This window comes from Monomorium pharaonis, chromosome 1 (genome assembly GCF_013373865.1).
Source record: "Monomorium pharaonis isolate MP-MQ-018 chromosome 1, ASM1337386v2, whole genome shotgun sequence".
NCBI lineage: Eukaryota > Metazoa > Arthropoda > Insecta > Hymenoptera > Formicidae > Monomorium > Monomorium pharaonis.
In genome coordinates, this window is record NC_050467.1 from 8,087,027 (window position 1) to 8,099,155 (window position 12,129).

Sequence of the window (12,129 nt, forward strand, 5' to 3'; positions counted from 1 at the left end):
TGGAGAAAACCATAAAAAACCATAAAAATTATGGTTTTTTTCACTTATTTCCCTAACTAATAAAAATTTCAAAAAATATTTCAGATAAATTTATAGATTTCATCAAAATGCACATTTTATGTCTCATAGATTTTTACCATAAAAATAATAGTTTTTGAAAAAAACAACGTTAAATGTTTAAAACTTCATATAAATCATCCAACATAAATCGAGTTTTATAAGTTAATTTCAATGCTTACTCAAACTACCCCAAAAAATTAAAATATTAAAAAAGGTAATTATTCAGTTCAGAGGAGACCTCCGATAATGCGTGGACGTCGTTTCGCTCTGTAAGTAAAGGGAAGGTGTGGATAGACCTCGCTTCGCATGGAAAGTCGCAAACCCGTGTGGTACAGTACAAGTGTAATCGTCGTTTCGGTCTGTAAGTAGAGGGGAAAGTGTGACTAAATCTCGCTTCGCATGTAAAATCGAAAACCCCATGTGGTACAGAAAATGCGTGCCCCTCTCTCGCACCCGTATTTTTTCCTAACCCTTACCTAACTCAATTTTAAGTCACTGTTTGGCCACAATTTCAAATCTGACATCGCAATATAATCAATTGGATCTCCATGGCCATTACAACGTCATTTCGCTCACAAAGCAAAAAGAAATAAATCTCGTTTTACGTTAAAAATATCAAAACAAACAAGTTATACACAATATAACGTCATATTTCGCTTCTAAAGCAAAAAAGAGTGGACCCTGTTTTGTGTTAAAAAGTAAAAACCGCATATAATAAAAAATTAAATATTTCAAAAATTAACCGTTTCCGTATATTTGCTTTTGTGACATTTGACTACATTTAGTAAATACTACACACCTGTAAAATTTCATCAAAATCGAAAGAGTCAAATACAAAAGTTTAGCTTTGAAATTAACTAATAAAACTTAATTTGTATTGAACAAGTTATTATATAAAATTTTGAACATTTAACATTGTTTTTCTCAAAAACTATTATCTTTATGGCAAAAATTAATAGATCATAAAATGTACGTTTCAATCTACAACTTTTATCTGAAATATTTTTCAAAATTCTTATTATTTACAGAAATAAATGAAAAAACCACGGTTTTTATGGTTTTTTCATGGTTTTCGCCTTGAAAATAAAATTTCACTATCATATCCATAATCAACGCATCAAAATACGCAAGAACATAGTTTCAAAAAAATCAAAAGGCCGATCTAATCGAAACTTTAACCTTTTTATTTTCTTAAAAACTATAAAGTCAATCGGTTTTAAAATTTTAGTTTAATATTAGTATTATCTAAATAAACATGAATTATTGTTCTAAAATATTCATACTTTCTAGTAGTAAATTTTGAAAATTTGATTTTAACATAAAAAAAATAAATTCGCAATTTTTAAATAATGACTCGGATATAGAGTGCTAAACTTTTTTGGGGTTTACTGAACTCACGTGACCACAAAGAATTAATGTCACCTTTGTTATAAGTACACTCTATGTTAATAGTTTTAAAACTTCTTTTAATAGGTAATTTATCAATAAAATTTACTGTTATTATCACAATTATATTTTTCCCTATCTTTTGAAAAAGTAAAAAAAGGGAGATTTCTTCCTCACTTTTATTTTTCCAGCAAATTAAGAATACACACTAATACTTCACTCAGACAGCACGCATGTCTAAAATCAGATCATGAAACATCTATGAAAGATGCTTTTCAGCATGATTTAAAGACATTTTCAAGTCATCTTTAAGATATGACTAATGCTTCAACATGCTATCTGGGTTACTATTACAACCTTTTTCCAGGTTTTTTAAAATAAAAAATTGCAATTTTTTTTGAATTTTATCTTTTTGCGTATACTTACCTTTCTCTTCTTAATTAACTTCTTTTTTGCGTTCTTACTTTCAGACGTTTCTTCAGATGTAATTAGAGTGTTAGTTTCAGTTTCGTCATTTTGTTTTTCTTCTTCTGATTCAGAATCTATTAAAGTCCGATAGTTTTCAACCTGTAACAAAAAAATAATGTATTTTAAACATTTTTTATACTTTTTGTACAACTTTTAGTTACATTGTTAAATGCACCACATTTATTATAGTGAATTGATTTCTGAAAAAACTAAATTTATATTATATTACGATTTATTGTTGCAATCAATTAAGAATATTAAGAAAACTCGATATTTTTACAAAATAACTCACAAGAGAACCTCGCAAACCCAAAAATTCTGATTTTAATAAAACTTAACATAAATGTAGAAGAGGTAATACATAAATTTAGAAATTTTTTGTTTAAGCTTATAAACGGTTTAAAGGGGTAAAACCACCCTTCAAAGATAAAGACATTTTTGCCTTTTCTCTTTTGGATTTAATTCTACTTTCATCTAGCATTGATGTTTTCAAGTCGGGTGTGAGCGAATCATTTGACATTAGTAATCATTGTGTCTATAGTAATCATTGTATCTAATGATCTATGCCTTTTTGGCTCTTCCAAAGCCCTATCGTCACGGTAGGAACTTTTATTGAGACATAATCTACTCAGTATACCTGACGAATTGCTATCCACGGAATTGAATGCCATAAACTGGTCGAGAATCTATGATGCTACTGTTGATAAAAAAGTATATTTTTTTACATCATCCATTATGTTCATGTTCAAACGTCTTGCGCCGTCAGCTAAGTGCATCAATAAACCGATTGCCCCCTGGATCACTTCAGCCGTACATAAACTTATAAATATAAAAAATCGCTCTCTGTTAAAATATCAGCGCTCAAAATTTTTATCTGACTGGCATCGTTACACACTGCAAAATCTTACAACTTCTACCATTCGCAAAGAGAAGCAATCTTTTCTTAGTCCTTCCCTTTCTCCTCGGCAGTTCCGGCGTAATCTTACTCATGTCGGTGAACGGTGCTCTCCTGCACGTTATATCCCTGTGCATCTTCAAAATCTTGCTATCCTAAATGATTATTTCATTAACTCTTTCCCGCCTTCTTCCTGTTCTTTCTCTTTATCTTCCTTTCTCGACTCCAAATTTGATTTCTCGCTTTTATTCCATTTTAGTCCTGTATCCTTGTCTGATTTATATCATATTTTATTAAAGATAAAACTAACGTCAGGTCCCTACGATCTCTCTGATCTCATGCTTTTCCTCTGTATTCCTCAATGTCTCGATCACCTTCTATACAAACTTCTCTTTATCAAATACCTTCCTCTCTTCCTGAAAACACGTCACAGTTATTCCTTTACCTAAAAATCGCAATCCTTCCTCACCTTCCTTCTTTCGTCCGATTTCTCTTCAACCCTTTCTTTCTAAAATACTGGAACATATCTGTTGTAATCAACTCAACTCTTTTCTTAATGGTGTAAACGCTATCCCAGTTTTCCAGTCAAAATTCCGTAAATTCCATAGTACCATCACATTACTTCTACACATGACTAATTCTATTCTACAGTCTCTCGACAATAGCTCGGTGTCATCCCTTATTGCACTTAATTTTTCCAAAGCTTTTGATACCGTAAATCATGAATTACTTCTTGCTAAGCTCGAATATTACGGACTGTCACACTCAACCTTGTCTTTCATGCGTTCCTATCTTTCCGAACGTTCTCAAAGTGTCTTGATTTGTGATCCTCTTCCTAAGTACTCGCTCCCTCGTAGTGTTCCGTTCCCTCGGGTGTTCCTCAAGAATCCATCCTTGGCCCGCTACTTTTCAATATTTTTGTAGCTAACCTTGTGACGATACGTCACTGAGTCCCGGGCCGACCATCCGCCCCACCAAGGGACTCGGCGTCCACGGACGCCCCTCCCGAAAGTCTAGTATCCCCGTCGGGAACCGATCCCACCACGCGGCTGGGAGCGCGTGGGGATCGCCCCGATGGGTATAAAAGCCGAGCTCGATCCGGACCGAGCACCAGTCCCGTCCTGTCGACTGAGTAGGTCTCCGGACCACTCTGACGCCCGGTTCTCGCCGGCATTTGACTATCCTTATGTCCGCCGACGGAGCAGACCACCTGGCCGTTCTGCCGCCCGGTTCTCGCCGGCATTCGGCTATCCTTGTTGCGCCAACAGAGCAGGCCACCTGGCCGTTCTGCCGCCTGGTTCTTGACGGCATTTGGCCATCCTTGTATCCACCGACGGAGCAGGCCACCTGGCCGTTTTGCCGCCCGGTTCTCGCCGGCATTCGGCTATCCTTGTATCCGCCGACGGAGCAGGCCACCTGGCCGTTCTGCCGCCCGGTTCTTGCCGGCATTCGGCCATCCTTGTCATCTCCAACGGGGCAGGTTACCTGACCGCCCTGCCCGCCGGTTCTCGCCGGCGACCACGGGTCGCGACCGCGTTCTAAGGTGCTGCGCACTAGCGCGCTCCCGTCCGACTGACGTCACTAGGTTAAGCTATACATTGCTGTATATACCCGCATAAACTAAGTAATATAGGTAGTATAAGTAGTATAAGGTAGCATAAGAAATATGTAAGTTAGGCTAAGGCTTCGAATAAAGACTTATTACTTTAACATCGGTGTGCGCAAGTTGGTTTCCCCCTTTCTCTCGAATCCTGGTACCCGGCGAGCCTGTCCGAGGCGTTCGGGAAAGGCGAACCGTCACAACCTATCCTTACTTCCATTGGAATCTAAGATTTACATGTACGCTAATGATGTATTACTTGTCAAGTCCTTTTCCGCATCTGAATCTGCCTCTACTGCCAACTTGTTAAATTGCGATCTTCAGTGTATTGCAGAATGGGCAACTTCAAATGGTCTATCGCTAAATCCTACCAAGTCAGCGTCGTTACTTGTTGGATCTCCTTCTACCTTGTCTCGTACTCAATCCTTTAACCTCGTTCTTAATTCCATTATCCTCAACTCTCCTTCTTCTATTAGAATACTTAGTGTGCACTTTAAATCCTATCTACACAATCTATACAATCATTTATATTGATGCCTCTTATTTGGCGACTGTTGCCCAGTCCGTATTATCGAGTGCTCGAGGCAATAGTATAGACCAAAGTAACCTTTCGTCACTTTTCCCGATACCGATACCGGCAATTCATTGAGCGTTCGGAGATTTAGGAGATCTCCGAGAATCTTCGAGTTGGACCAAATTAATCTTAAGATATAATAACATTGATATCGTTCGCTCAACCATAAAAATCATGTATCAATAACGTGGTAAGATCCGTGGATTGAGTGCCTAGTGGGCGCATCTCCGGGTAGCGGATAGGAAGACGCCCGGGTGGGAAACCCCGGTCCGGGCCTAAACCCCCGCGTGCCGGAACGGACCGCCCAAGTAGTAACGGTTATATAACCTGCTCCAGCAAGCGTAAAACCCTGCGCAGGGGTGGGAAAAGCCGATACCGCGGACCAACTCAACCTAAGCCAAGCTGAAAGCTATTGTGGCGAGAGCTGCGTGGCACTGGGGGAGCAATGTCTCGAACGATGCCTCTGGAGGACCAGGTAAAACCCCAGAGTATTTAGCCTTATCAACGCATGCGGAGCTCTGCGTGGTTGGACCGTATATTTCCCTAGCTGCTCGTGGGAACAAAATGGAGATGGAAAATTTCAAAACTTTAACACTCACTGAAAACACCTAAATGCAGGCTTCGCCCAAGGACTCCGGAAGGGTGGAAGAAGCGGGATCAGGAGCCGAACGAACCCCTAGGGGCACGGGAAGCATCGAGACCGCGAGGGGAAAAGGAGCGGTTTCGAGTGCCGAGCGGGGCACCGAAGCTGCAATGGACGAATCGGCGAAGGAAGAAAATCTTCGCAAAAAAAACTCCGGAGCCGCAAAGTGGAGAAGGGCTCGGGAGCGGAAGGGGAAGGCTCAGGCTCAGGCTCAGGCTCAGGCTCGGGCCATTCCGGGGACCTCTTCCTCGTCCTCAAATATCCCCCGGACGCCGGTTGTGGGGGCTCAGGGGAACTCCGGCAATAAACGCCGGAAAAACCCTACAATTGGCGGAAGGAGCGAAAAAGAAGCAGGGTCCAGAAGACGTTGCTTACGTTGACGCCGCGGACCCCCTAACGAGGGTGATTGTCGCGGAGGTGTACCCCGATGTTGTGATGACTGCTGAGCAGTTGTCACAGCTGAGGGTTGCGGTCTTCAAGGAAATCCAGAGGATCCGAGAGGATATTCTGCTCAGATTCGACAGCACCACTCTGAGGGCGGGGCCTGCGGTTGTGAGGTGCGCGGATGCAGAATCACTGAAATAGCTGGAAAGCCGAATCGGCGGCCTCCCATGCCATGGGAGGGCGCCAGGCTCAGGGTGATGGGACTGGAGGTGCTGCAGACGGTACGGGGCTGCGGTGTGGGTCCCGAGGCCAACCGTGAGTGCGGCTGCGGTCCTGGGGCTGTAGAAGCGGCAGAATCCGGGTATCATCACCTCGGGCTAGCGTGTCTATGCCAAGAATGTGGGGGCTACCTGTGAAGGTGGAAACCTCATTTTCGGCATTACCCAGTTCAGCGTCAATAGACTCAAGACGCTGGGCTTTAAGCTTCATCTTGAGATAAACCGGGTCACATTCAAGGTGACTAGGACATCCCAGAAGGAAGCAGGGACGGGTAGAGAAAAGCCCGACCCAAAGGTTCTCATCTTCATAATAGGCTTGACCAGGGTGGGCTTCACCCAAATCAACTTGCACCATAGTAAAGGAGCCTCGGCTGTTCTTGCCAGGCGCCAAGCTAGGGTGCATACAGCCATATCGCTAAGACAAGAACCTTAGCTAGTCCGGGGTTGTATTAGAGGTCTGGCGGAATGCGGAAAGCTGTTCAGGCCTCCGCATAAAGATCGACCCAAGGCCTGCATGGCCGTTAAAGGGTTGAAAACCCAGCTGCTGCCGAATTGTTGTTATAAGGACTTGGTGGTGGTTGAGATCGAGATCATCAACGGGAACGGAGCCAGAAAAAGAGTAGTGGTGGCGTCGAGCTATCTCCCGTACGGAGAGGACAATCCGCTGCCGTCAAACCGGGTAGTTGATCTGGTGGAATTCTGCCAAAGGGAGTGGCTTCCCCTCATCCTAGGGTGCAATGTAAATGCGCACCACAAGGTGTGGGGGACCACGGATACCAATGGGAAAGGTGAAAAGCTGTTGGAGTTTCTAGTGTCCACCGACCTAAAGATTCTTAACAGAGGTGGGGAACCTACTTTTGTCACTGTGGTGAGAAAGGAGGTTCTAGGCCTAACCGTCCGTTCAAGACAGTTAGCGCAAAAGATGACCGACTAAAAGATCTCTAATAAACCCTCATTGTCGAATCACAGACAAATCACCTTTAGGTTTGCAAAGCTGCAAGTAAAAGTGATGACTGTGAGGGACCCAAGGAAGACGGACTGGGACTCATTTCGTGAAGACCTGGCCGTCGGTCTTAGGAAGTTTCCTAAAAGACATGGGACCTTATAAGAGATCGAGCTGTGCGTCGAGCACCTGCAAAGAGTTGGCAGCTTTAAGAACTGTCCAGAAAGGACGGTGAAAAATACCAAAAAAGTCTCCTGGTGGAACCCCAAGCTGCAGGAGCTCAGAGATGCGGCACGTCGTGCTTGGTACACGGGCCGCCAAGCTGATTGGAACCTTCATGGGAAGACTCAGAAAGCCTATAGAGATTCTGTAGCAGAGGCCAAGAAGGAAAGCTGGAGAAAATTGTGCAAGTCGGTGGGGGGGGATACCTGAAGCCGCTAGGCTCGGCAGGATCTTGGCCAGGGATCGGGACGCGACTCTAGAGGTCATTCAGCTCAACGACGGAACAATGGTGACTGGGGAGCAATGCCTGATCCACTTGCTGGAGTCAAACTTTCCGGGCTTCCGTGGAGATCCGGAGGAAGACATCCAGTAGAAAACTTCAAATCGGCGCAGGACACGAGGGGAGGGTTGGTCTCTTGCGGCAGAAATCGTTAGGCCTAACAAGGTCAAATGGACTGTAGAAGTTTTCAAGTTCTTCAAATAGGCTGGGATCGGGTCTTTCCGGCCCTTCTTCAGAAAGGGCTAGAGCAGATTATCGAACCGCTCACGCGGACGCTGAGGGCTTGCTTAGCACTGGACTATACGCCTAGAGCTTGGAGGCAGATGAGAGTTGTGTTCATCCCCAAAGCGGGAAGAACGGATTACAATCCGCCTGACGTCTTTTCTTCTTAAGACGTTGGAAAGGCTGGATGTCTACATACGCGACATGGTTCTACTGCAACATCCGCTGCATGTGAATCAGCACGCGTATCGTACGGAATACTCCACAGAATCAACGCTTCACTCCACTGTATTCATCGAGGAGCATTTGGAGAGAAAGGGCTACGTAGTTGGCACCTTTCTAGACATAGAAGGGGCTTTCAACAACACACCGCACGAGGTGGTGTGTGAGGAAGCTGCTCGCAGAAACGTGCCGGAAAGGATCGTGGATTGGATCAGAGGCATGCTCGGGCGGCAGTTAACGGCATCATTGAAAATAGTGAAGGTCAATGGAATCCACTGAAAACCGACTCCTTTCCTTAAATACCACTCGCAGGTACAAAGTAAACTCAGTGGAAGGACCGGTCCTTAGGGAAACAAGATTAGTTTCAACCGAGTCGGCTAAATATCTAGAAGTGATCCTGGATAGGAAGCCGACATGGAAAGAACACCTCGAAAACCGCTGTAAGAGCGTATCTTCTTACTTCTGAACATGCAGAAGAACATTTGGGCAGACTTGGGGTCTTAAACCGAAAATGGTCCATTGGATTTACACGGCGATACTCAGACCTAGGCTACTATACGCTTCTGTCGTGTGGTGGCCAAGAGTACTGAAAAAGATCGCCAAATCAACACCGGAGCACGTCAGAGCTCTGGTCCTAAGAAGGGCTCTGGGAGCCATGCGGACCACGCCAGTAGCGGCGATAGGGGTGCTGCTTGGCGTCGAGCCTCTGGATCGGGTGGTAGTGGTAGCTGTGGCGACGGCGGCCTACCGCCTGAGGTGCAAATCAAGATCGAAGGCAGATGCCTTCCATACGAGATTTCCGATACCATATCGGGTACCATTTTTGCAATGGAACAGAATAGGATGCCGGTGATTCGTACCTTCAAAAAAAGGTACAGGATAAGCTTCCCCGGGCGCTGGGAGTGGAACGGCTTTAAGGGATCGGTTCCTCAAAAAGGAGACGTCTGATTCACGGACGGCTCCAGAACGAGCACGCGCTCTGGAGCTGGTCTTTACTGCCAGCGCGACCGAGCAGGAATCGTCGTTCCGCTTGGCAAACACGCTACGGTTTTCCAGGCGGAAGTGCTATCATGAGATGTACCCAGAACCTATTAGTCTGATAGAGTGGAAAGGCGCATCAAGATCTGCTCGGACAGTCAGACGGCGCTTAGAGCGCTTGAGGGTCCAAGAATTAACTCGCGGCTAGTCTGGGATTGCAAGTGCGTACTGGATGAGCTGGCGAGTGATAATAATGTTAATCTAGTATGGGTCCCTGGGCACTCGGGGATCAAGGACAACGAAATGGCAAACTTGCTGGCTAAGGAGACGGCCGAAATAAGGTTGAGATCTGAGCCGGCTGTTGGAGTCTCCTTCTGTCTGAGCAGAGGGAAGATCAGGAGCTGGCTCCGGGACCAGCATCTTGAATACTGGAGGAAAAAAACAGAGGTCAAATGCAGACAGGCTAGGAACTTGCTGGGGGAGTGCCCTAGCAGGGACCTGGCCAGGAGCATAAGATCTCTAGGCAGGAGGGACGCCAGGCTTGCAACGCAACTACTCACGGGCCATGGCGACCTTAACTACCACCTGAATAAATTATGTCATAGCGATACGCCTGACTGCAGGTTGCGAAGAAGAGGACACTAGCCTCCACATTCTTGGATACTGTCCAGCATTGATCGGACCAAGAACACGCCTGCTGGGGTCAGACATTCTGGAACCAGATTAGCTGCCTGTAGAGGATCTGCTACGCTTCTGGAAAAAAGCGTAGCTAATGACAGGGAGGCACAATGGACCCGGTCTGAGTGCCAAAAGTGGGCCTCGTTTGAGAACTACCCCCAACACTATTATTATTATTATTATTATTATTATTATTATTATTATTATTATTATTATTAGCGTGGTAAGAAAATGAAAATGAGCATTTACAATAATATAGAACAATGTTTCAACAATTATTACGTTCTTAATAATATAAGTGACTTTTAACCAATATTTCCTGAAAATCAAACTTAATAAAAACCGCACAAGTTTTATTTGAAACATTTTTGATAAAAAAACTTCCCTTCATCAAAATTATCTATGTATATGAAATACTGCCAAGATGAGTTAACACTGGATTTTCACATGTGTACAACAATCTTATTGTTGAAAATAATAATCTATGCCATGCAAACAGCGCGCTGATAAATTCGTCAATCTTGGAACCAGAGACCTGAACTGAATCAAATTGTGATCCGGTTTCGATTACGGTTTAATAAAATATTTGGAGAACTGTTCCAGTTTCGGATTCTTGACAAATACAAGAACCCTAAACTGTTTAAATTTTTCCAATTACGGTTCTTAATTCTAATATTATTTAATAAGTAATTATGTACTAATAATTAATTATTAATATTTAATAATATTTATAAATAAGTATAGGAAAAGGAATCAATTTTGTCTCATCAATAAATCCATTGCTTCAAAAAAGATAGAATAAAAGAAATAAAAGAAGCAAAAAAGCAAAAGTAGTTAGACAATAGTTCACGAAATTGCAAATAAAGAGCAACAAGCAAAACGTGTACAATAATTCTTTATGTACAAAACATATATAAAGAAAATATACAAGTATATAACAAAAATAAAAAAAACAATAAATTATTAAATAAATATTATTTAATAAGTAATATTATTTGCAATTATCCTGAAAACATATTTAAAAGTTGTAAGTAAATGTGAGGTACTAGTTATTCATTTTAAAATAATAAAAATCTCAACGTAAACAAAAATAAAAAAATAAAAGTAATATTAAAAAGCACGGTAGTAAATGTACGCGCCAAATGTACGCGAGGCACTACCGTGCCTCTATTACGCGAGACGCCGTTTGCAAGACTCCATCGTTATTGGATTCTTAACAACGGCTAAATCGATTGAGTTCTAAATAGGCTTAATGGATAGCTTGCATCTGCTAAATCGGATACACAATTTACATTCAATTTAAAAGTGTTTTTATATTCCCGCTACGTGACTTACAAGCAAAGATATCGCGATTTAAAGTTTCAAGCATCAAGAGTAAAAATATTTTTATAAAACGTCGTTATTAGAATCGTCGTCGCCTAGGACAGATGGTGGGGATTTGTATTGTTGCTTTCCGCGCGATAGATGACTTACGATTTTATTTATTTACGAATTGACACGGACATGAAAAATTACGTGTCATGATTGGTGACACGGTCGCGTCCGTGCCGTCCACGTGTCGAGGTAATGGTTAATCCGCGACGAGTTTCACGTATATGACTACATTTACACGACACCCTTAAACAGGTTTAGTAACATTGATATTTCTAGAGCTGACCAATTATAACCATTCCATTCTTCCAAGGAATGGTTGTAGTTAGTCAGTTTTATAACTCCGATGTTGTAAAATCCGATGTGTAAACATAGTCTATAATGAGACAATTCGAGGTTAGTGGGAAGTTATGGCGAATTCGGTTGGATGCACCAGTGCGCACTAATGCGCCCTCATTTAGTATTTCGTATTCTAGTGGCTTGTATTCAGAATGGAAAAAAACTAAACTGCACTAAACGAGGGCGTACTCAGTGCGTACTAATGCGTACTAGTGCATCTAACTGAATTCGCCATTAGTTTTTAGTTTTATGCATAATTTGCATATTACATCGTGGATTACATCGTGGAGGGAAATACGGCTGTGACTAATTTGAAGATAAGTATAACACTATGCATTGTATAATCAAATAAATTACACAAAATTTTCATTTTTTTGTATGGAATAAGTATCCTGAGATAAGAGTAATACTTTGTTATATTTTATTTTTAGTTATTTTAAAAGAAAGAAAGGAAAAAACACTTTATTCAAACATAAAATAGATAAATAAAAAAAGAAACAAAAGTAGACAAGTAAGAAAAGATAGATATAATTAATCACAAAACTTGGAATTTACAGTGCGCCCGACAGAATATGTAAACCTTGAA

General features: G+C 42.3%; 2 protein-coding genes across 4 annotated transcripts in view; one reads left to right on the forward strand and one right to left on the reverse strand.

Annotated features, from left to right (window-relative positions):
- LOC105837488 overlaps window positions 1–12,129 on the forward strand; it is a 253,276-nt gene that overhangs the window by 111,364 nt on the left and 129,783 nt on the right. The gene's annotated exons all lie outside the window — the stretch shown is intronic.
- Window positions 1–12,129, reverse strand: part of LOC105839750 (claspin) — a 73,927-nt gene that overhangs the window by 25,284 nt on the left and 36,514 nt on the right. For all 3 annotated transcript variants that reach the window (XM_028194076.2, XM_028194075.2, XM_028194074.2), the window contains one exon: window positions 1,873–2,013. In XM_028194076.2, coding sequence (XP_028049877.1) covers window positions 1,873–2,013 — 141 coding nt within the window. The remainder of the gene's footprint in view (window positions 1–1,872; window positions 2,014–12,129) is intronic.